Source organism: Lithobates pipiens, unplaced genomic scaffold, assembly GCF_037356315.1.
Source record: "Lithobates pipiens isolate NorthernLeopardFrog02 unplaced genomic scaffold, aLitPip1_a1.2 Scaffold_19, whole genome shotgun sequence".
NCBI classification, from domain to species: domain Eukaryota; kingdom Metazoa; phylum Chordata; class Amphibia; order Anura; family Ranidae; genus Lithobates; species Lithobates pipiens.
The window spans coordinates 241,025,193-241,051,156 of NW_027507764.1; the positions used below are offsets into that span (position 1 = coordinate 241,025,193).

At 43.1% G+C, this 25,964-nt stretch overlaps 1 protein-coding gene across 1 annotated transcript in view; it reads right to left on the minus strand.

Annotated features, from left to right (window-relative positions):
* The window catches only part of PKD1L1 (polycystin 1 like 1, transient receptor potential channel interacting), a 358,247-nt gene that overhangs the window by 253,387 nt on the left and 78,896 nt on the right, over positions 1–25,964 (minus strand). The window contains exons 10-13 of the mRNA XM_077491844.1: positions 7,508–7,573; positions 7,282–7,431; positions 4,158–4,235; positions 2,725–2,867 (exon numbers count right to left, since the gene is read on the minus strand). Coding sequence (XP_077347970.1) covers positions 2,725–2,867; positions 4,158–4,235; positions 7,282–7,431; positions 7,508–7,573 — 437 coding nt within the window. The remainder of the gene's footprint in view (positions 1–2,724; positions 2,868–4,157; positions 4,236–7,281; positions 7,432–7,507; positions 7,574–25,964) is intronic.

The following is a 25,964-nucleotide window of genomic DNA, read 5'->3' on the forward strand; positions in this document are numbered from 1 at the left end:
TAGTGGGTCTCCATGTACAGAGCTACAACTTATAAGCCTGCAATCTACTTCCTCTGGACCACTGTATCCTTCTACTTTCTACTCTAAGGTCCACTGGGTACGTTCCCCCTTCCCCCTCCACACTTGGACTCTGAGGAGTCAGGGGGAATATTTTCCTATATACATCATATTTTGTTGGGTCAGACTCAATGGTTTTGTTATATGTGAGGTGGATATACAGCTTTTTTTAGCATACCTGTAGTCTTAGGTGTGCACACAGGGTGTGCCTGGGAGAGAGTGTGTGGCCCGTGCGGCCTGGGAAACAGTTTCACAGACAGCAGATCGTGAGAATTGCCAGAGCTGTTCAGTGCATGAAACTGTCAGATAATGACACTGAATGCAGGGAGAGATACCAGCTGTCAAAGGCCAGTGGTGATGTCGGGGGTGGGTGGGACAGAACAGCTATCAAACACAAGTCAATGGGATGGGGTCTGGGCGGGCCGCTACATTTATGTGGCCCCGCCCCCTCTGTGAAGCAGCTCAAACATTGTCTGGTGTTTATAGCGCTTGGTCCTGCCATGTAAGTCATCACAACTCAGCCGCAATGTTGGGAGTGGGCGGGACCAAGCGCCAACACCAACCAATGATTGGGCTGCTTCAGAGAGGGGGCCAAGCCAGAGAAATGTATTGGCCTGTCCAGACCCATCCTATTGGCTGGTGTTTGGTAACTGTTCAGTCCCACCCACCACCATCACAGCTGACTTTTAACAGCTGGTCTCTCTCCCTGCATGCAGTGTCATTATGGCAGTTTCATACACTCAACAGCTCTGGCAATTCTCATGATCTTCTGAATGTGAAACCGGCCCTTTCTCCTATCTGTGCCACCCAATGCTGCCCATCAGTGCCAACCAATGCTGCCAATCAGTGCCAACTAGTACTGCTTATCAGTGCCCTATCAATTCTGCCCATCGGTGCCAACCAGTACTGCCCATCGGTGCCAACCAGTGCTGCCCATCGGTGCCAACCAGTGCTGCCTATCAGTGCAAACCAGTGCTGCCTATCAGTGCAAACCAGTGCTGCCTATCAGTGCAAACCAATGCTGCCTATCAGTGCCAACCAATGCTGTCAATCAGTGCCTATAACTGCTGCCTATCAGTGCTGCCAATCAGTGCTGCATATTATTGTCCATCAGTGCTGCATATCAGTGCCTATCAGTGCCAATCAGTTCTGCCAGTCAGTGCCACCTATCAGTGCCAATCAGTGCTGCCAGTCAGTGCTCATCAGTGCTGCCTATCAGTACCCATCAGTGCAGCCTATCCGTGCCCATCAGTGCTTCCAATCAGTGCTGCCTATCAGTGCCAATCAGTGTCCAACAGTGCCCATAGGTGCTACCAATCAGAGCCCATCAGTGATGAATATCAGTGCCAATCAGTGCTGACAATCAGTGCCCATCAGTGCCACCTATCAGTGCTGCCTATCAGTGCCACCTATCAGTGCACATCAATGCCACCTATCAGCGCACATCAGTGCTACCAATTAGTGTCCATCAACGCTGCCAATGAGTGCAGCCTATTAGTGCCTATCAGTGCTGCCTTAGCAGGAATGGTGTAAACCCTTCTGCAGATAACTGCAATACAAATTACCTTCAAGTACTTTTTAGTTGGGAGGTTCACACCATTATAGCACTTTGTATTTTTTTTTTTAGAGTGTTACACTTGATTGTATATGTTTTAGTTACGGTTATAATGTAAATTATTGCACTTGAAGTTAATTTCCCACCACCCTTGCTAAGTCAATGTCTTTATGGACCTTGCTTTGTTCACTGGTGCGCAGTCATGTTGGAAGGGTCCATCCCCAAACTGTTCCCACAAAGTTGGGAGCATGAAATTGTCCAAAATGTCTTGGTATGCTGACGCCTTAAGAGTTCCCGTCACTGAAACTAAGGGGCCAAGCCCAACCCCCAAAAAACAACCCTACACCGTATTTCCCCCTCCACCAAATTATTTGGACCAGTGCACAAAGCAAGATCAATAAAGACATGGATGAGCGAATTTGGGGTGGAGGAACTTGACTGACCTGCACAGAGTCCTGACCTCAACCCGATAGAACACCTTTGGGATGAATTTGAGTGGAGACTGTGAGCCAGGCCTTCTTGTGCAACATCAGTGCCTGACCTCACAAATGGCCTTCTGGAAGAATGGTCAAACATTCCCATAGATACACTCCTAAACCTTGTGGACAGCCTTCCCAGAAGAGTTGAAGCCTTTATAGCTGCAAAGGGTAGACCAACTCAATATTGAACCCTACGGACTAAGACTGGGATGGTATTAAAGTTCATGTGCGTGTAAAGACAAGTGTCACAATACTTTTGACAATACATACACACATATATATATGTATATATATATATATATATATATATATATATATATATATATATATATATATATATATATACACACACGTATGTGTGGTTGAGCTTTTGGGTGCACACCCTAATGCAATAGGCTGCGCACGCCTATGCGTGTAGTTTATTTTGCATGGTACCATTTTAACATGATGTCCTTTTTCTTTTCATAATTTTGATACAATAAATACGGTTCTAGTTGATCCAGCGAGTTTTATGTATTTTTGATTGTTACCAGAGGTGGTTGAGCAAAATCAGACTTTTTAGCTCAGTTACTGTGTTCATAACATGTATAATGGTTAGGTCTGTGCTTCTAAAACTACTTTTTCTGTTCTTACCTCTTTACCTGATGTGCAGAAAATGCTGAAAATTGTAAAAACTTCAGTGCCATATCTGGGTTGAACTTGACATGTAATTTTCTGGGACATTTCATGGACACTAAGGTACAGTTGTGATCGCCCAACTTTTTTTCCATTAGATTCTAGAATGAGAGAAAAAGAATTAGAAAATCATTCCAGCATAAAAAGAAATGTCTCAGCCTAAAACTATTTTTTTCCTAGTTTGCAGCACAATAATTAAAGCAAATAAACACTGTAATTGTTGCAATGACCACCAGTAACAGCATTAAAAATATTCAGTCTAATATAGTATATTTAATTCACTTTGTAATGAGTTTAAAGGGCACATTTGTTTGCAGGTTTGATAACAGTGATGTTCAAATATAGATCTGGAAGAATTACAGCCCGACTTAAAGCTGAGTTCCACCCTAAAGTGGAACTTCCCCTTATATGCTTCCTCCCCCTCAGGTGTTACAATTGGCCCCTTTGAGGGGGGAGGGGCGACCCATTTTTGACAGGTCCCCTTCCCCACTGACTTTTAATATTAGGGCACTTACCTGTCCGGGGAGCCCACAATGTCAGCGGGGGAAGGAGGAGGGGGGTCGATTAGAAAGTGCAGCTCGCTGCGTGCATGTGCAGTAGGGATCCAGCCTTTCAGCTTCACTGCCTGGTTCCCTTACCAAGAATGGCGGCGGCGGCAGCACCCGGGAGTCAATTCCAAGATCGGCTGGGGTGCAGACATCATGGGCTCCCTGGACAGGTAAGTGCCCTAATATTAAAAGCCAGCAGCTACAGTATTCATAGCTACTGACTTTACATTTTTTTCACCCAGGCTGGCCCTCCTCTTTAAAATGACCATCAATAATACCTGACAAACCAAACAGTATTTTGTGCCTTTCTATGGATTGATTATAAGTACCTGCAACCATCCAAAGTACTTTTATTACGCTTCAAGACGTCACAAAGATGGCTGGAGAATGAATCCGAGTTGCAGTTGTCCCCTGCCGTCTTTACACTGGAGAACAGAGCAATTAAAGACAATTGATTGCTCAGTTCTTGGGTCTGCACTAAGCACAGAATGGTGACCGTCAGTCACCACTCAGTGCTCCTCCCCTCCAGGGCTCACTGGAGCACCGGGCTGTGGAGGGGTGGAAGTGGCTGGTTAAGTCACTCAGCGGCATGATGAGAGGCTGAGCCAGCTACTGTTCAGGAATCTGGGTGGAGCCTGAACTGGCTCTGTGATATTAGCTGACAGTTGACTTTAGCCTGCTGTCGGTTAAATCTGAGTCACAGTAGTGCAGAACTAAGTGCACTTATGTGACAAACAAAAGTATGGCCAAAAGAGCTTTGGCCATACTTCTTTATTTTTTCAAAAATTATCAATGTTGAATATGTAGCAGTTGTATCACTTTACACGTTTTAATAGGACTTACCTAAAGTGACATCAAGCATGTACATCTTGCTAGGTTTCAAAACGAATGGCTTGAATGAAACAGGGTTAGAAGAAATACCTGATAAATAATTTAAAAAGAAAGAAACATAAATTATCATATAGTTGTTTAAGATGGAACACAGAAGAAGTAAAGCTTGCAGTGTAAAACAGAATAGTAGAGCTGAGTGAGACATCTTTTTAGGTGAAAAAGGAACAGCAAATGCAGGTTAACGCACAACGTAAATGTAAATTTTAACCAATCAGGTTGCAATAATCTAAAACTTGTGTTCCTGTTTCTGTGTCTAAACCACTGGCAACAAAAGTGAGTACACCCCTACGTGAAAATGTCCAAATTGGACCCAATTTTCCGTTTTCCCTCTCCGGTGTCATGTGACTCGTTAGTGTTACAAGGTCTCAGGTGAGAATGGGGAGCGGGTGTGTTAAATTTGACGTTATCTGATTTTCTGAAAGAATCTTAAACCATATCTAGATATACTTTTCTGTGTTTTCAATTCCTGGTTTCATTATATTTGGATATATTGTAGTTTTATATGTCTAAAAATACTTAATATTCGCGACATCTCCCTCCCCCAAGACACAGCTGAGCACCCACTGGGGTATCTAGGGGAGGCTAATATTTATATTTATACAATTTAATATATATATCAGTTAATTTTATGTTTATGTGTCTGTAATGTATTATTAATCTCTTACTTAATGGATGAACTGTAAGTCTATAAAACTGTCAATATTTTATTTTTATTTTTTTTCTTCTTCTTTTTTCTCTCTTGTATATCTTTTGTTTACTCGTATTTGAAATTTACTGTACGATGTATTTTCTATATGCTTTATTTTTAAAATCAATAAAAATCGATTGATCAGAAATTTTACGTTATCGCTCTCACTCTCTCATACTGGTCACTGGAAGTTCATGGAACCTCATTGCAAAGAACTCTGAGGATCTGAAAAAAAGAATTGTTGCTCTACATAAAGATGGCCTATGTTATAAGAAGATTGCCAAGACCCTGAAACTGAGCTGCAGCACAGTGGCCAAGACCATACAGTGGTTTAACAGGACAGATTTCACTCAACTGAGTGCACATGCTCAGCGTCATATCCAGGGGTTGTCTTTGGAAAACAGATGTATGAGTGCTGCCAGCATTGCTGCAGAGGAAGGTGGAGGAGCGCAATGTCTCTAACATCCACCAGCTCTGTGATGGAGGAGTGGACCAGTGGCAACCTGTGACACTCTGGTGACCTCTATGCCCAAGAGGGTTAAGACAGTGCTGGAAAATAATGGTGGCCACACAAAATATTGACACATTGGGCCCAATTTGGACATTTTCCCTTAGGGGTGTACCCATATTTGTTGCCAGCAGTTTAGACATTAATGGCTGTGTGTTGCGTTATTTTGAGGGGGCAGCAAATTTACACTGTTATACAAGCTGTACACTCACTACATATCATTTAAAAACAGAGATCCCATCTCACTCCAAAAAAAGCCACACATAACGTTTCCACAGCTGAGCCTCAGCAGCATAATTTCTAATGTTTCCTGCAGGGTAAACTCTGCATTGAGTCTTAAAGTTTGCAGCCTTCTCCTTATTCCAGGACTGAAAAGGGACCAACCATGTTTCTGCAACTGCACCTCAGCTGCAAGGTTTCCAAAGTTTGCTGCAGGATAAATCATGCTTCATGTCTCCAGGTATGCAGCCTTTTCCAGTGCCATAGCACTTTGTGGCTATTGACTGTTTGAAACAATACACTCTACCTCCAATATTGTAGCCCAATCAAGCTGCCTACATACTGTCCAAACCAAACTGCTTTTACAAGTCTTGTACCAGGTGCTCATTTTCATGTGTATGTGCAGGGTCATAAGCATAGAAGCTTAACAAGACATAAAAGGACAAGAATGAGCACAGTTCCTGGTGCACAGCAGCTTATTTAAACCTGAGGTCTACCTAGTCTCATTGCTGGATTGTCTACTTGCCTGTCTTGTGAGTTGTTGAAAACCTGTTAACCTTGTTACTGTTCCAGCTATGGCTGCTATGGATAGCTATGCTATTCTTTTTGGATTCCCCTTGCCTGCTTTGTCTGCTGTTCATACCTTGCTCCCAGCACCTTGCTGTCTCCTGCTTGGACTTCACAATAGGTTAAATGCACGCCCTGCAACCTGAACCATGACATATATGCTACACATACTCACCCCTAATTTCTATCCTTGATTAGGTCTAAAATATTTTCATGTTTTTCCTAATACAAATGGTTATGGCCACTTATACTGTGTACAAGTGGTGTGGGGAGGACCTAAAGAACAGAATGGTGGTTAGTGTGTTTCATGTGGTGATTACTTGCTTGGAATTTTGTCCAAAAGCAGGGGAAGGTTGTTGGAAAAACTTTAGGTGGGCACAATTGGCCCATTGTTCTTACAAGTTGCTAAATTAAAGTCAGTTTCTGTTTGCCCGATTACACACCTAATACAATTCTTGGTTGAACTCCATCCAGGGTATCAATAGTCACATAAAGTGCAAATAATATAAGAATATAGGGTGTATAATGTGACAGAGTACCATATTCTAAAATATCAGAATTTCAAGATTCAACCAAGGAATTCATAACCCCAGGAACACACATGGCTGTAGAACAAGTGCATTTGAAAATTAAACTCTGAGAATGATCTGTTTAATATACACTACATGGAATATACTGACAGGCATTAATGGGTGTATAGGGGTTAATTTATTAAAACTAAAAAAAAGGTGCAGATTTTGCACTTTCCGGTTTTAGTAAATTAACCGCATAATGTGCTATTGAGCAAAGGCCAGGCAGACATCTTAAGTGAGAAATGAAAACACATTTGCTTCATTCTTTGATGAATTGTGCTCTCTTCACGATACAATAAGCCATAGGAGACATCTTTTTTTATTATAAATCACAACAAACATGGAAACATGATATCGAATTCTATTTTAAAAAATTAAGATCATTCCACAGTGCTACGTTACACGCTTCAGTCTGCAGCATGCACCACTATGGATGTTAGCCAAGATTTAAAGTAGATATACTTTATGCTAATTTGTTATATATTATTATATTCTCTATGTATAGATTTGTTTTAGACATACCTGAAGTACAATAACTGTTGAATACATCAATACTAATGGGAAGTTTTAACCACTGTATCATAGGTAAAATCGGAGGTGCTGTATTGGGCAGATCAACAAGGTTATACCCAGAATCTTCTGTGGGAAAATCCACTTCAAGATCTATTTCACCTTTAAAAAAGATAAAAAATTTATGATTACTGCATATAACTGCATTGTTTTAAATACATGTATATTTTCAACTTACCTTCAGTCCTTGTTCCAGAGCCTCCAATACCTTCTTTAATATCATTAAATAAATGTGTGTCAAAATCTGGCAAAAATAGAAAGGTTATAATTTACTTTTCATATCATATGGTATAAAGTTAAATATATGAAGACTGTCCAGTACACAAAGCTCAATCTAGCTGTATTTGAAAGACAATCATTTAATGACTACTGTCGTTGCAACATAGTTAATATTAGGAATTGGCTAAGCTATATACGGTAAATATTGTAAGGGCGACAGACTAAACTGGTAGTGGTAATCATAAACTTAATCACAGTTGCGGCAATGGGATTTAACTACATACACCAAATCAAAGAGTGATCTAATACAGTCCACAGGTAATATAGTGATGTGTTCTTATTACCACCATCTTGAAGTGTGTAATCCTTTAAAAGAACCACCACCACAATAGGTAAAGTGCCTGCTTACCAGCTCACACAGACCTCCTATCACAGAAGGTCAATATCGCTTGTGGCTATATAAACAGCCAGGGTCTTTAAGTGTCATCTGAAAGCCCTCTTGCAGCATGCAAACTGGTCATCCATTCGATATGATCATAAGTATGCATCATACATTCTAGGGGGGAGTACAATTGGGGGGATCCATAGTGGAGAAGGATCTGGGGGTTTTGATAGATCATAAGCTCAATAATAGCATACGATGCCAAGCTGCGGTTTCCAAAGCGAGCAAAGTATTTTCTTGTATTAAGAAAGGTATGGACTCCAGAGAGATATCATTTTGCCCCTGTTCAAATCATTAGTAAGACCTCATTCAGAATATGCAGTTCAGTTTTGAGCACCAGTTCTCAAAAAGGATATTGAGGAACTGGAGAAAGTGCAGAGAAGGGCAACCAAACTGATAAGAGACATGGAGGAGCTCTGCTATGAGGAACGATTAGAGAAACTGAATTTATTCGCTGTTGATGAGAGATTAAGGGGGGATATGATCAACATGTACAAATATATAAGGGGTCCATATAGTGAACTTGGTGTTGAGTTATTCACTTTACAGTCAACAAAGAGGACAAGGGGGCACTCTTTACGGCTAGAGGAAGAGAGATTTCATCTCCAAATACGGAAAGTTTTTTTCACAGTAAGAGCTGTGAAAATGTGGAATAGACTCCCTGCAGAGGTGGTCTTGGCCAGCTCAGTAGATTGCTTTAACCACTTGCCTACTGGGCACTTAAACACCCCTCCTGCCCAGACCAATTTTCAGCTTTCGGTGCTCTCACACTTTGAATGACAATTACTCAGTCATGCAACACTGTACCCAAATTAATTTTTTGTCCTTTTTTTTCCCACAAATAGAGCTTCCTTTTGGTAGTATTTGATCACCTCTGTGTTTTTTATTTTTTGCGTTACTAATCAAAAAAGACCGATTTTTTTTTTTTTTTAAATGCATTTTCCTTTGTTTCTGTGATAAAATTATGCAAATTATAAATTTTTCTTCATAAATTTTGGCCACAATTTATACTGCTACATATCTTTGGTAAAAATAACCCAAATTAGTGGATATTATTTGGTCTTTGTGAAAGTTAGAGAGTCTACAAGCTATGGTGCGAATCATACAAAATGTATCACATCTGAAGTACTGGTGGCCTATCTCATTTCTTATGACCCGAACAAGCCAGGAAAGTACAAATACCCCCCAAATGACCCCTTTTTTGAAAGTAGACATTCCAAGGTATTTAGTAAGAGGCACGGTGAGGTTTTTGATGTTGTAATTTTTTTGCACAATTCTTTGCAAAATTATTTTTTTTTTTTCCACAAAATTGTCATTGTAATATGTTATTTCTCTCACATGGCATGTGTATACCACAAATGACACCCCAAAATAAATTCTGCTACTCCTCCTGAGTATTACGATACCACATGTGTGGGACTTTTTCACAGCCTGGCCACTCAGAGAGGCCCAACATGCAGGGAGCACCGTCACGTGTTCTAGAAGCATAAATTACACATCTAAATTGTTGACTACCTATTACACTTTTGAAGGCCCTGGAGCACCAGAACAATGACACATGGCACTGATGACAGATGGCACTGATGACACGTGACACTGATGTGGCACTGATGACAGATGCCTCTAATATGGGGCACTGATGACACGTGACACTGATGACAGATGGCACTAATATGTGGCACTGATGACAGATGGCACTGATACGTGGCACTGATGACAGATGGCACTAATATGTGGCACCGATGACACGTGACACTGATGAGAGATGGCACTGATACGTGGCATTGATGACACGTGACATTGATAACAGATGCCAAGTGACACTGACAGGTGGCACTGATGACAAATGGCACTGATATGTGGCACTGATGACAGATGGCACTAATATGGCACTGATGACAGATGGCACTTATACGTGGCACTGATGACAGATGGAACTGATGACAGATGGCACTGACAACAGGTGGCACTAACAGGTAGCACTGGGGGCAGATGGCACTTTATTTTAGAGCTGCAACTAACGATTAATTTGTCTGTCGACTAATCTATCGATTATTTCTTCGATTAGTCAACGACTATCCGATTATTTTTTTTATTTTTTAATGAATCTAGTGTTTTTTTTTTTTGATTAGCTAATTCATCCTTTGGATAACCTTGAGAGTATTGTATGGCAGAGTATTGGCGGGCATTGCATTGCAGGGCAGAGTATTGGCGGGCATTGCATTGCAGGGCAGGGCAGAGTATTGGTGGGCATTGCAGGGCAGGGCATTGCAGGGCAGGGCAGAATATTGGCAGGCATTGCAGGGCAGGGCATTGCAGGGCAGGGCAGAATATTGGTAGGCATTGCAGGGCAGGGCATTGCAGGGCAGGGCAGAGTATTGCAGGGCAGGGCATTGCAGGGGAGGGCATTGCAGGGCAGAGCATTGCAGGGCAGAGCATTGTAGGGCAGAGCATTGCAGGGCAGAGCATGGCAGAGTATTGGCGGGCAGGGCATTGCAGGGCAGAGTATAGCATAGCATAGTATAGTATAGTATTGCAGGGCAGGGCAGAGTATAGTATAGTATTGCAGGGCAGAGTATAGTATAGTATTGCAGGGTAGGGCTGAGTATAGTATAGTATTGCAGGGCATAGCAGGGCAGGGCAGGGCATGGCATGGCAGAGCATGGCAGGGCAGGGTAGAGCATGGCAGGGCAGGGTAGAGCATGGCAGGGTAGAGTATGGCAGGGTAGAGTATGGCAGGGTAGAGTATGGCAGGGTAGAGTAGGGCAGGGTAGGGTATAGGGCAGGGTATGGCAGGGCAGGGTATGGCAGGGCAGGGTATGGCAGGGCAGGGCAGGGTAGGGCAGGGCATGGCAGGGTATGGCAGGGCAGGGTAGGGCAGGGCAGGGTATGGCAGGGCAGGGCAGGGCAGGGTATGGCAGGGCAGGGTATGGCAGGGCAGGGTATGGCAGGGCAGGGCAGGGTAGGGCAGGGCAGGGTATGGCAGGGCAGGGTATGGCAGGGCAGGGTATGGCAGGGCAGGGTATGGCAGGGCAGGGCATGGCAGGGCAGGGCAGAGTATAGCATGGCATGGCAGGGCAGAGTACAGCATGGCATGGCAGAGCAGAGTACAGCATGGCATGGCAGGGCAGAGTATAGCATGTCATGGCAGGGCAGAGTATAGCATGTCATGGCAGGGCAGAGTATAGCATGGCAGGGCAGAGTATAGCATGGCAGGGCAGGGCAGAGTAGAGTAGAGCATGGCATGGTAGGGCAGGGCAGAGTAGAGTAGAGCATGGCATGGTAGGGCAGAGTAGAGCATGGCATGGTAGGGCGGGATGGCTGCATCCATCCGACCTCTCCCCTCCACTGCACAGATCCATACAGAGAGGGGAGAGAGAAACCGGCATCATGTCATGACGCCGGTTTGTTTACAAGTGATCGCTCCATCGGAGCGATCACATTGTAAACGCCTGGGTGTAGAAAGATGGCCGCTGCTTCGGAGCTAGGCTGAAGCCGCGGCCTCTCCTAAGGCCGAGACCGCGGATCGCTCCGCGGATCGCGGCATGTGCGCACGGATCGGTGACGATCCGTTGCACCCCTAGGGACGGCGGCACGGAGGGGGAGAAGAGAGGGGGACGGCGGCAAGGAGGGGGAGAAGAGAGGGGGATGGCGGCATGGAGGGGAGCGGTAAATGCTAAGCACTGCCCCCACTGTGACGCATCGACGCCCTGCACGCACGTCGACGTATTTTCTTAGTCGACGTAGTCGACTACGTCGACGCGTCGTGGCAGCTCTACTTTATTTAACTTTTTTTTTACTTACGGCCGCTGCAGCCATTCATCTCTCCCTCCTCACACACTGTGTGAGGAGGGAGAGCGGCGCTGAGAGATGATCTCATGTCTTTACATATGAGATCATCTCTCATTGGACATGCCGATTGCGCTGTAAACGGCCGCTGTGATTGGCCATTTACAGCGATCTGTGACTGGCTGTGTCCCTTGGAACAGAAATTCCCTGATGCGTGCTCTCAGGAGCGCACATTGTGGAAGTAAATAGGAGGGAGGATGTCCAGCGACGCCTTCCCGGCAGGAAACGTTTGCGCTGTAGCCGTCTTTCGGCTATAGCATGGGCGGGAAGTGGTTAAGGCCTGGATTATTTCCTAAGTGTACATAATATAACTGGGTACTAACATTTATAGGTAAAGTTGATCCGGGGAAAATACAAATGCCTCTCAGGGGATCAGGAAGGATTTTTTTTCCCCTGCTTTAGCAAATTGGATCATGCTCTGCTGGGGTTTTTTGCCTTCCTTTTTTTTTTTGGTTGAACTGGATAGACTTGTGTTTTTTTTTCAACCTGACTAACTATGTTAGTAGTACCCAAAATATAGAAGGCCCCACATAGCATAAAATCCTTAAAAAGCTTGATTTAACAAACTATAAAAATGCACTTAAAAGAAAGTCCAATTATTGGATTAGGAACAATTATGCCGGCTGGCAAATGTGGCAACACCCATCTGTCTGGGACTCAAAAATTGCAGTGGATTCAGCACGTCGCTCCTCCCTGCGCATTTCGCCATACGTTGACGTCTTATGATGTTAATTACACACTTCAAGATGATGGATGGTGGTTATACGGACTAAGAACACTTATCACTATATTACCTGTGGACTGTATAGGATCACTCTTTGATTTGGTGTATGCAGTTAAATCGCATTAGCGCAACTCTGATAAGGTTTATGATTTTGGGACTGTGTTTATATCTCATGAGAGTGTTGCTGCTTTATATTAATGTTTATTGGATCCAGTTTTTGGCACAGTTTTTTTTTCTCCTTTTTTTGTATAGTGGTAGCAGTAACCATGAACAAGACAGGAATGCCCAGCAACAGTCGAAGCAGTTATGTCCTGCATTTTTATTCAACAAGGCAATAAACACAGTTTAATGAAGAAGGGCTTTGTACAACAAGTCCATAGCATAAATCAAACAAAACATCTGCAAGTCCAAGTCTCAAACTAAACTTATGTCAGTTCCTGACTAGCAGGGTTCCCCTAAAGCATGGGTTCTCAACCTGTGGCCCTCCAACTGTTACCAAACTACAAGTCCCATCATGCCTCTGCCTTTGGTAATCATGCTAGTAATGGTCAGTCACTTTCAATGCCTCATGGGATTTGTAGATCCACAATAGCTGGAGGGCCACAGGTTGAGCACCCATGCCCTAAAGGTTTAACACACACAGTCAGTTTCATTAGTATAGAGTATTAGCAGAGTATTAGCAATGATCACTGTATTAGTGTCATTATTGATGTGTCAGTCAGTGAGTGTACCCCCCAGCCAGCCTCTGCTAGTGTCAGATTCCCCATCATAATATCACAGTCCCATTATAAGTCACTGATCACCACCATCACTAGTATAAAAAACATTATTTTTTTTTTTAATTCCAGTATCTATACCAGACACTATAACTTTCCCGGAAACCAAATAATCTACACGTATTGGGATTTGTAGAATAATATGTTTTGGCCTAAATTCATAAAAATTGGAAATGTTTTATAGCAGAAAATTATATATATAATTTTCTGCTATAATATATATATATATATATATATATATATATATATATATATATATATATATATATATTATATATACATATATATACACATACATATATACAGTGTGGCAGTTAAAGTAGCACAGTGCCAAATAGAAAAAATGCTGATCATGAAAGGGATACTATCTTATGGAGGTCAAGTGGATATTTGTCAAAAAAAGTTATAAATACAGTTATTTATTGAAATGTGAGGTGTTTCTTGCATGATGGGATGATAATCAGTGCTTTAACTATTTTAACAATTAATGATTTTATGGATACCCCTTTTTTATTCCCTACCAAAATATGTGTTTTTTTTGTTGTAAAAATGAATGGAATTGGTACAACAGAATTTGTATGTGAATAGAGATATATATATATATATATATATATACACACACAGTGCCTTGCGAAAGTATTCGGCCCCCTTGAACTTTTCAACCTTTTGCCACATTTCAGGCTTCAAACATAAAGATATAAAATTTTAATTTTTTGTGAAGAATCACCAACAAGTGGGACACAATTGTGAAGTGGAACGAAATCTATTGGATAATTTAAACCTTTTTAGCAAATAAAAAACTGAAAAGTGGTGCGTGCAAAATTATTCGGCCCCTTTACTTTCAGAGCAGCAAACTCACTCCAGAAGTTCAGCGAGGATCTCTGAATGATCCAATGTTGTCCTAAATGACTGATGGTGATAAACAGAATCCACCTGTGTGTAATCAAGTCTCTGTATAAATGCACCTGCTCTGTGATAGTCTCAGGGTTCTGTTCAAAGCGCAGAGAGCATCATGAAGACCAAGGAACACACCAGGCAGGTCCGTAATACTTTTGTGGAGAAGTTTAAAGCTGGATTTGGATACAAAAAGATTTCCCAAGCTTTAAACATCCCAAGGAGCACTGTGCAAGCAATCATTTTTAAATGGAAGGAGTATCAGACCACTGCAAATCTACCAAGACCTGGCCGTCCCTCTAAACTTTCAGTTCAGACAAGGAGAAGACTGATCAGAGATGCAGCCAAGAGGCCCATGATCACTCTGGATGAACTGCAGAGAACTACAGCTGAGGTGGGAGAGTCTGTCCATAGGACAACAATCAGTCGTACACTGCACAAATCTGGCCTTTATGGAAGAGTGGCAAGAAGAAAGCCATTTCTCAAAAATATCCATAAAAAGTTTTGTCTAAAGTTTGCCACAAGCCACCTGGGAGACACAAACATGTGGAAGAAGGTGCTCTGGTCAGATGAAACCAAAATCGAACTTTTGCCCAGAATGCAAAACTATATGTTTGGCGTAAAAGCAACACAGCTCATCACCCTCAACACACCATCCCCACTGTCAAACATGGTGGTGGCAGCATCATGATTTGGGCCTGCTTTTCTTCAGCAGGGACAGGGAAGATGGTTAAAATTGAGGAGAAGATGGATGCAGCCAAATACAAGACCATTCTGGATGAAAACCTGTTGGAGTCTGCAAAAGACCTGAAACTGGGACTGAGATTTATCTTCCAACAAGACAATGATCCCAAACATACAGCAAAATCTACAAAGGAATGGTTCACAAATAAACATATCCAGGTGTTAGAATGGCCAAGTCAAAGTCCAGACCTAAATCCAATCGAGAATCTGTGGAAAGAGCTGAAAACTGCTGTTCACAAATGCTCTCCATCCAACCTCACTGAGCTCGAGCTGTTTTGCAAGGAAGAATGGGCAAGAATTTCAGTCTCTCGATGTGCAAAACTGATAGAGACATACCCCAAGCGACTTGCAGCTGTAATCGCAGCAAAAGGTGGCTCTATAAAGTATTAACGCAAGGGGGCCGAATAATTTTGGACGCACCACTTTTAATTTTTTTATTAGTTAAAAACGTTTCAAAAATCCAATAGATTTCATTCCACTTCACAATTGTGTCCCACTTGTTGGTGATTCTTCACAAAAAATTTAAATTTTATATCTTTATGTTTGAAGCCTGAAATGTGGCAAAAGGTTGAAAAGTTCAAGGGGGCCGCATACTTTCGCAAGGCACTGTATGTGTATATATATATATATATATATATATATATATATATATATATATATATATATATACACACACACACACACACACACACACATATAATGTGTGTGTATATATACATATACATATATATATATATACACACACACACAGTATCTCACAAAAGTGAATACACCCCTCACATTTTTGTAAATATTTTATTATATCCTTTCATGTGACAACACTGCAGAAATTACACTTTGCTACAATGTAAAGTAGTGAGTGTACAGCTTGTATAACAGGGTAAACGTGCTGTTCCCTGAAAATAACTCAACACACAGCCATTAATGTCTAAACCGCTGGTGAGTACACCCCTAAGTGAAATGTCCAAATTGGGCCCAAAGTGTCAATATTTTGTGTGGTCACCATTAGTTTCCAGCACTGCCTTAACCCCCTTGGGCATGGAGTTCACCAGAGCTTCACAGGTTGCCACTGGAGTCCTTTTCCACTCCTCCAATGCAACATCACAGAGCTGGTGGATGCGAGAGACCTTGTGCTCCTCCACCTTCTGTTTGAGGATGCTCCACAGATGCTCAATGGGGTTTAGGTCTGGAGACATGCTTGGCCAGTCCATCACCTTTACCCTCAGCTTCTTTAGCAAGGCAGTCGTCACCTTGGAGGTGTGTCTGGGGTCATGATCATGTTGGAATACTGCCCTGCGGCCCAGTTCTAGAAGGAAGGGGAACATACTCTATTTCAGTATGTCACAGTACATGTTGGCATTTATAATTCCCTCAATGAACTGTAGCTCCCCGGTGTCAGCAGCTCCATCACCGTGCTTGACTGTAGGCAAGACACATTTTGTACTCCTTCACCTGTTTACCACCACACATCCTTGAAACCATCTGAACCAAGTAAGTTTATTTTGGTCTCATCAGACCACATGACATGGTTACAGTAATCCATGTCCTTAGTCTGCTTGTCTTCAGTAAACTATTTGCAGCCTTTCTTATGCATCATCTTTAGCAGAGGCTTCCTTCTGGGACGACAGCCATGCAGACCAATCTGATTCAGTGTGCAGCGCATGGTCTAAGCACTGACAAGCTGACCCCCCCCCCCACCCCTTCAACCTCTGCAGCAATGCTGGCAGCACTCATACATCTATTTCCCAAAGTCAACATCTGGATATGACGCTGAGCATGTGCACTCAACTTCTTCGGTCAACAATGGCCTGGCCTGTTCTGAGTGGAACCTGTCCTGTTAAACCACTTTATGGTCTTGGCCACAATGCTGCAGCTCAGTTTCAGCTCAGAGAGTTCTTTGCCATGAAGTGTCAGGTTGAACTTCCATTGACCAGTATGAGAAAGTGAGAGCGATATCACCAAATTTAACACACCTGAGACCTTAAAACACTAACGAGTCACACAACACTGGGGAGGGAAAATGGCTAATTGGGCCCGATTTGGACATTTTCACTTGAGTGTACTCACTTTTGTTGCCAGCAGTTTAGACATTAATGGGTGTGTGTTCAGTTATTTTGAGGAGACAGCAAGTTTACACTGTCATACAAGCTGTACACTCATTATTTTACATTGTAGCAAAGTATCATTTCTTCAGCGTTCTCACATGAAAAGATAGAATAAAATATTTACAAAAATGTGAGGGGTGTACTCACTTTTGTGAGATAATATATATACATACACACACTGGGGGTTATTTATGAAAGGCAAATCCACTTTGCACTGCAAGTGCACTTGGAAGTAAAGTTGCTGTAGATCCGAGGGGGACATGCAAGAAAAATAAAAAAACTGCATTTTAGCTTGCACATGATTGGATGATATAATCAGCAGAGCTTCCCCTCATTTCAGATCTACCCCTTATATTTAGAGCGACTGCACTTCCAAGTGCACTTGCAGTGCAAAGTGGATTTGCCTTTCGGAAATAACCCCCATTAATTTAAATAGTAAAAAACAGTATCTATGAATTAAGAGGGCAATGCTAACAATCATCTTCCTGTCATCCATTCATAGATCACGTCCCATTCACAGAAGCTGTTGTATGGCTTCTATGAATGACAGATGTGGGCAGAAATGGTGGGCATAATCATGCCCGTGACAACCCCTTAGTTGTAATAACTCCCGCTGCACAAAAGATTACAGCGGCAGAGGGAGCGACACTGGCTGTAACTTAAGCCCCTTGTGCTGGAAACAAACTTGCTAGGACTGTCCCTATAGCACACTCATATAACCCTACCATAACAACTTTTTGCTAGTGTCCTCCTGAGCTGCTGGACCTGTTCTCCTCCCTCCCTCCCTGTATGTCAACAGCTTTTAATATTACAATATAGACATGTGCATGACGAAAACATTTGTTTTGTTTCATTTTGATTCGTTAATCTAGTTATTTAGTTAAGTTAAGTTTGGTTGATTTGTTCAATTCGTATTTGGAATTCATATTCGTAATTTTCTGTTTTTTTTAGATTCAAATCGATCAAATCGATACATTTTCAAATCGGTCCAAACAAAAATATTATATTGTTTTCGATTCAAATGCAGCAAAGTGAACAAAAGAAAAAAAGTACAATGACTCTTGGCTTACTGGGCAAAAACCCCAGCTCTTGCCCAGACCAAATTTTTGCTTTCAGCACTGTCACACTTTGAATGACAATTGCGCGGTCATGCAACACTGTACTCAAATTACATTTTAATTTTTTTTTTCACACAAATAGAGCTTTCCTTTGGTGATATTTAATCACCTCTTGGATGTTTATTTTTTGCTAAACAAACAAAAAAAAGACAGAAATTTAAAAAAAGAAACATGTTTCACAGTTTGTTATAACATTTTGCAAACAGGTAATTTTTCTCCTTAAAGCGGGAGTCTGCCGGGACTCCGCGTTTTTTTTTTTTTTTCAAAAGCCAGCAGCTACAAATACTGCAGCTGCTGACTTTTAAAATAGTGACACTTACCTGTCCAGCGCGCCCGCGATGTCGGCACCCGAAGCCGATCTCTCGATCGTCTCTCGGGTGCTGCCGCCGCCATCTTGGGTATGGGAATCAGGAAGTGGAGCCTTTCGGCTTCATTTCCTGGTTCCCTACTGCGCATGCGCGAGTCGCGCTGCGCAATAAGGATGGACCCGCTGCCTCTGGGATCTGTGTGTTTCCCAGCAGGCAGCGGGGGACTTTCGGAAAGGGGCGTAATCTACGCCCCTTTCTGCAGAGAGCTATCCCGGAAGTGGGTGCAGATACCTGTACTGTACAGGTACCTGCACCCCCCTCCCCCCTGAAAGGTGCCAATTGTGGCGCCGGAGGGGGGGAGGGTTCCGATGAGCGGAAGGTCCACTTTAGGGTGGACCTCCGCTTTAATTGATATTCACTGATGAGGCTGCACTGATAGCCACAGATAAGGCGACACTGATAGGCACTGATAAGACGGCACTTATGGACCCTGATAGGTGTCACTGATGAGTGTCACTGATGGATGTCACTGATGGGTGGCATGATGGGTGGTACAGATAGAGGTCACTGATAGGTGGCACTGATGGGCACTGGTAGGTGGTATTGATAGGCAGCACTGGTGATGAGGCACTGATTGGTGACATTTATAGGTGGCAATGTGGGCACTGTTAGGTGACACTGTGGGCACTGATGGGTGGTGCAGTGGTGCTGGTAGGCACTGATAGGTGACACTGCGGGCACTGATGAGTGGCATGGTGGCACTGGTGGGCACTGGTAGGAGGCACTGTTAGGTGACACTGGCAGGTGGCACAGGCAGACACAGATGATTCTGCAGAGCCCCTCCATGATCACGACTGATGTCCCTCTCACAGCCACCGGTGATCAGCAGAGCCAATTGCTGGCTCTGTTTACATCACATGGTTAGCTGTCATTGGCTGACAGCTGATCATGTGGTATGGGGTCGCGATCGACCCCTTACTCCAATCTGTAATAAGCTGAGTCTCAGACTCGCTGATCACAGAGCTCGCCACATGTGCCTTGCAGGGGGGGCATGCAGGCCGCTCGAGCACGGGTGGATGTCTATTGACCCCTCCCGGCATATTAGGTCCATGCTGTAGCCATCTTTCGGGCTATATCACGGACGGGAAGAGGTTAAATCACCTTTGGCTTAACAAAAACAGCATTATTTTTCAAAATGGTACTCTAATAAGAGGCACAGTCTTTGATTTCAGCAATATGTGTTGTTAGAATTCGCCTGGAGTTCAATTAAATATTCGATTTGAATTTCAGTCCGAATTTCCGAAATTCAAGCAAATTTCATTATGCTATTCAGAGCATTCGGTAAAATTTGTTTATATTGTAATTCGGGTATTCAGATATATCCGAATAACGAAAAATTTGTCAGAATATTAATTCGGAACAAAGCAAACAGAACATGTAATACACAGCATGCATTGTTGTATTGTAAGCAAAGGATATATTTGTTATTGAGTAATCCTGCCATTTTGTCTCTTTCCGTGGTGCAAGCATTTAAAATTGGTGGTTTCTCTCCTCATATCTAAATTTAGTCTTAGGATGATGAGGTAATTGTGTCATGCCTCCTGTGTGATGCATTTCCACTGGCCTTTTCTGCTGAAGAGGTAGGCATTATGGTGCTGCACGCCTGCCATCTTTTATAGAAACAGTGGGCTCAATCCTAAAAATGCAGGCATTCCTTCTAAGCTATTTGTTAAAATACAGTAACTTGAACATTGGAAAAGGTAGTGGGTCCTGCCATTTCAGTTCTTAATAAACACTCTACAGTTGCTATTGAGGATGTTTCTTCTTTTAGGGATTGTGATGGTGGGTGTCTGGAAGTCCTCTTATAAGCCTTCTTTGCCCTCGCAGGTCCTGCCCTGCAGCTAGCTACTGCTACCATGTCTATTTGTCAGACCAGCAGTGGTACGTCCATTAACCACTTGACCACTGGGCACTTAAACACCCTTAATAACCAGACCAATTTTCAGCTTTCGGTGCTCTCGCATTTTGAATGACAATTACTCAGTCATGCAACACTGGACCTATATGAAATTTTTGTCCTTTTTTTCACACAAATAGAGCTTTCTTTTGGTGGTATTTAATCACCGCTGGGTTTTTTTTTTTTGTGCTATAAAAGAAAAAATACCGAAAATTCTGTAAAAAAACGAATTTTTCTTTGTTTCTGTTAGAAAATTTAGCAGATTAGAAATTTTTTCTTCATAAATTTTGGCCAAAATTTATACTACTACATATCTTTGGTAAAAATAAGTACAAATTGGTGGATATTATTTGGTCTTTGTGAAAGTTATAGAGTCCACAAGCTATGGTGCCAATATCTGAAAATTGATCACACCTGAAGGACTGACGGCCTATTTCAATTCTTGAGACCCTAACATGCCAGAAAAGTACAAATACCCCCCAAATGACCCCTTTTTGGAAAGAAGACATTCCAAGGTATTTAGTAAGAGGCATGATGAGTTTTTTGAAGTTGTCATTTTTTCCCACAATTCTTTGCAAAATCAAGATTCTTTTTACTTTTTTTTTTTTTTTCACAAAATTGTCATATTATCAGGTTATTTCTCACACACAGCATATGCATACCACAAATTACACCCCAAAACACATTCTGCTATTACTCCCGAGTATGGTGATACCACATGTGTGAGACTTTTACACAGCGTGGCCACATACAGAGGCCCAACATGCATGGAGCGCCATCAGGTGTTCTGGAGCACCCAGGACAATTCTGACATTTCTCTCCTACATGTAAAAATCATAATTTATTTGCTAGAAAATTACATAGAACTCCAAAACATTATATATGTTTTTTTAGCAAACACCCTGGAGAATACAATGGTGGTCTTTGCAACTTTTTATCTCGCACGGTATTTGCGCAGTAATTTTTCGAATGCTTTTTTTTTGGAAAAAAAACTGTTTTGTGCTTAAAAAAAAAAAAAACACAGTAAAGTTAGCCCAATTTTTGCATAATGTGAAAGATGAAGTTACGCTGAGTAAATAGATACCTAATATGTCACTCTTCAAAATTGCACACGCTCGTGGAATGGCGGCAAACGTCGCTACTTAAAAATCCCCATAGGCGACGATTTACATTTTTTTTACTGGTTATATGTTTTGAGTTACAGAGGAGGTCTAGGGCTAGAATTATTTCTCTCGCTCTAACGTTCGCAGCGATACCTCACATGTGTGGTTTGAACACCGTTTTCATATGTGGGCGGGACTTACGCATGCGTTCGCTTCTGCATGCGAGCACATGGGGACAGGGGCGCTTTAAAAAAAACATTTTTTTTTATTGTTCATTTTACTTTATTTATTTTAGTTTGACATTTTTTTCCCCAAAAATAATTTTTTTGATCACTTTTATTCCTATTACAAGGAATGTAAACATCCCTTGTAATAGGAATATGGCATGACAGGTCCTCTTTACAGTGAGATGTGGGGTCAATAAGACCCACATCTCACCTCTAAGCTGGGAAGCCTGAAAAAAAAAAAGATTCTGGCTTTGATCGTATTAGCGATTCGGTAGAAGCACCGGAGGGCGGCGGGAGATGTCTATGGCTGGGTATTGCAGGGTATCACCGACTATGGCTGGGTATCTCAGAGCATGGTGTTGCAGAGTACTGCGTTGCAGAGCATTGCAGGGTATTGGCGGGTGTTGCAGAGCATTGCAGAGTGTTGCAGGGTATTGGCGGGTGTTGCAGAGCATTGCAGAGTGTTGCAGGGTATCGGCGGGGGTTGCAGAGCATTGCAGAGTGTTGCAGGGTATCGGCGGGGGTTGCAGAGCATTGCAGAGTGTTGCAGGGTATCGGCGGGGGTTGCAGAGCATTGCAGAGTGTTGCAGGGTATTGGCGGGTGTTGCAGAGTGTTGCAGGGTATTGCAGAGCGTTGCGGAGTGTTGCAGGGCATTGCAGAGTGTTGCAGGGCATTGCGGAGTGTTGCAGGGCATTGCGGAGTGTTGCAGGGCATTGCGGAGTGTTGCAGGGCATTGCGGAGTGTTGCAGGGCATTGCGGAGTGTTGCAGGGCATTGCGGAGTGTTGCAGGGCATTGCAGAGTATTTGCAGGGAATTGCAGAGTATTTGCAGGGAATTGCAGAGTAATGCAGAGTATTTGCAGGGAATTGCAGAGTAATGCAGAGTATTTGCAGGGAATTGCAGAGTAATGCAGAGTATTTGCAGGGAATTGCAGAGTAATGCAGAGTATTTGCAGGGAATTGCAGAGTAATGCAGAGTATTTGCAGGGAATTGCAGAGTAATGCAGAGTATTTGCAGGGATTTGAGGGGTTAATTTTCGGTGAGCAGCGATGTGGGCACTGCAGATGCAGCCCACATCGCTGCTGACACCGATCTCTTCCCCCTCCGCTGTACCGATCGGTACAGAGAGGGGGAGGGAGGAACCGGCGTCATAACATGACGCCGGCTTGTTTACAAGTGATCACTCCGTCATTTGACGGAGCGATCACGTGGTAAACGGCCGCGATGAGCGGCCGTTTACCGTGATTCGTGATGCGCCGGGTCCACTGGACCCAGCGGTCACGGATGCTCTCGTGTGCGCGCCCCAGGGGGCGCGCGAGAGCAGAATTCTGGGAGGCCGTTAATTAACGGCCTCTTAGAGTTAAACAACCGCCCTGATGCCGTTAATCGGCAATGGGCGGTTGTTAAGTGGTTAAAGGCGCACGGGCGCAGCCCCCTCTCCCCAGCCTCCCCCCTATATGAATAATGGATAGATTCATGCATTGCATGAATCTATCTATGGCCACCACTGCCGCTCCTTTTTGGATGCCGGGCACCTGAATTCCAGCGGCGGGGGGTGTATTTTTGCTTTAGGCTTCAAAAAGCAAAGCATTGTGTTCGCAGTTCACCAAGGTGTGTCAGAAAAGCAAATGAATATTTGCTTTTCCAACACTAAGTCGTTTCTTCGCCAATCAGGAAGCGTGGGTGTGTTACCCGTCACCTGTTTGGCTTAAACAACAGGTGCTGAGATTGGACGGATGCCTATCAGGAGGAGAGGAGGGGAGGAAACGCATAGAGGACACAGCTCGCCGCCGTCACCCGCTGCCCCACCAAGTTAGGGTAAGTGCTGGGCAGACGGTGAGTGGGTGGGGAGGTCACAGTGGCAATTTTTGATGGGCACAGTTGCGGCACTTGATGGGCACAGTGGTGGCATTTTATGGGCACTATCAGGAAGTGCTCAGTCAAAGAAACATTGCTGGCTGAGCTGGTGCACGTCTGGGTGCTCGTGTGCGGGCACGCGATCCTCGGAGCCAAATGGCCTATTTAAACAGGATATACAGACTGGATACCTCACTGCCCGCCAGTTACTGACCTGGCCTGTTTACCTCTGGCACCTGCTCTGCATTCCCGTCTGTGTTGAACCCAGCATGCCTACACTTGCCTGTATCCACACCCCTCTGGACTATTCTATCTGCCAGACCTGGCATCTGGGTGTGTTTGTCTGGATATCGGTTGTTCCAGCCTTCAGTCTGTCTACTGTTCTGATCCTCCTCCCAGCTGGTCCTCATCTCTGCAGAATCAGGAACCACCGAGCAACCCTTCTAACAGTTAACCCGCAAAGCACTCATACCATTCTGCACTCCGGTGCCACCTGTCTGCTCTACCAGGGGTCGTGAGTCAGATACGTAAAGGAGGCCTTCCTCTGCACTCAGGCTCATCAGTCTGGTACATAGGAATTTGACAGTATCAGACAGCCATGTCTGAGCCCGAACAAGGAACCCCCCCCCCACAGACCCTATGATTGCCCAATTTAACTTCTACCAGGGGCTGAGGTTCCCTTCGGGAGTTTCTTCCCTTTAACTGAACTTGAACTAGGCACGCTAAAGGAATATACCGATGACAACCTAAAAAAGGGATTTATTTGCCCATCCACCTCTCCGGCTGGTGCAGACATCTTCTTTGTCAAAAAAAAGACCACTCTCAACGTCCCTGTGTAGATTACCGAAAACCAAAATCGTTATCAAAAACTGCTATCCACTACTACCTCGTGCCCGAACTGTTTCAAAGACTGGGAGCTGTGGTTATCTTCACTAAGCTTGACCTCCGGGGAGCATATAACCTAATTTGCCTTTCAGAAGCAGATAAATGGAAAACAGTTTTCCGTACCCGACTCGGGCACTTTGAGTACTTGCTCATTCCTTTTGGGTTATGCAACGCACCGGACACTTTTCAGTACTTTGTCAACAACATCTTTCAAGATGATCTAGACCTGTACATCATCGTATAAATGGATAACATCCTGATTTTCTCTTCTTCAAAGGATGACCACCGTAGACATGTCCAAAATGTGTTAACCCGGCTCCGGCAGCATGGCCTCTACGCCAAACTGGAGAAATGTGAATTTGAGCTTCAGAGAATCTAGTTTTTAGGTCTATAAATGGGTATTCCCATGCTAATATATGATAAAAGGCCCTACTGAAGGTGCAGCAGTCACCGTAAAAGTGTTAACAAAGTCACACTAAAATGTATAATAAACTAATAAATTCTGTAAAATAAAGTGCAAATGTGAAAATATGATCAGTGTGCAAACAGTACTTAGGAGGTCACTATGTAATAAATATAGTCACACATATATATTGAACTAATAAAAGTCTGTACAATAAAAATAAAGTCCAAAAAACAGGTTGCAGATAATGGAGCAATACACAATCCAAAAAAATATATATAGTAAAATAAACTTGATTAATATAAGTCCATAAAGTGAGGTAAAGTGCAACAAGTGCAAATTGTAAACAATTCCTAAATCAATATACAGTGCAAATGTGCAAATAAAAGTGCTGTCTAGCATCAAAAGGTGATGTTCTGACTTCAATAAAGTGAAATCTTCAAAGTGACTTAAGTGAATGAAATCTTCAGTGTGTTTTACACCCGTAGGTGTACTACCTTCTTACCTTACTGTTGTAAGGTAATCAGCGTATCAGAGTATAAGGGATGGATGATCTCACAGGGAGGGGTCCTATCCGCATTCCTTTCCAAAGGTTCCAGTGTCTCTAAAACCTGATGCCTGCTTTCTCTAATATCACCTGGGAATGGATCAGGTGATGTGGATCCACTCAGGTGAACCAGCTGGGCATGTATATAGAAAAATCAGGAAGGAAAGGATGGAATTTGTTAGTTTATCATACATTTTAGTGTGACTTTGTTAACACTTTTGAGGAGCGTATCACCATATATTGATTTTTTGTTTATAGTTTTTAGGTCTAATCATCTCCATTGAAGGCATCAAGGTGGACCCCCAGAAAGTCACCAACATCCTAGACTGGCCAGCACCTGTGGACAAGAAGGGTGCTCAATGCGTCATCAGGTTTGCCAACTTCTATCAGAAGTTTATTAGGGGGTTTTCTGCCATTATCACCCCCATTACAGAACTAACCAGGCAATGAATCCGATTCCTCTGTTCTCCCAAAAC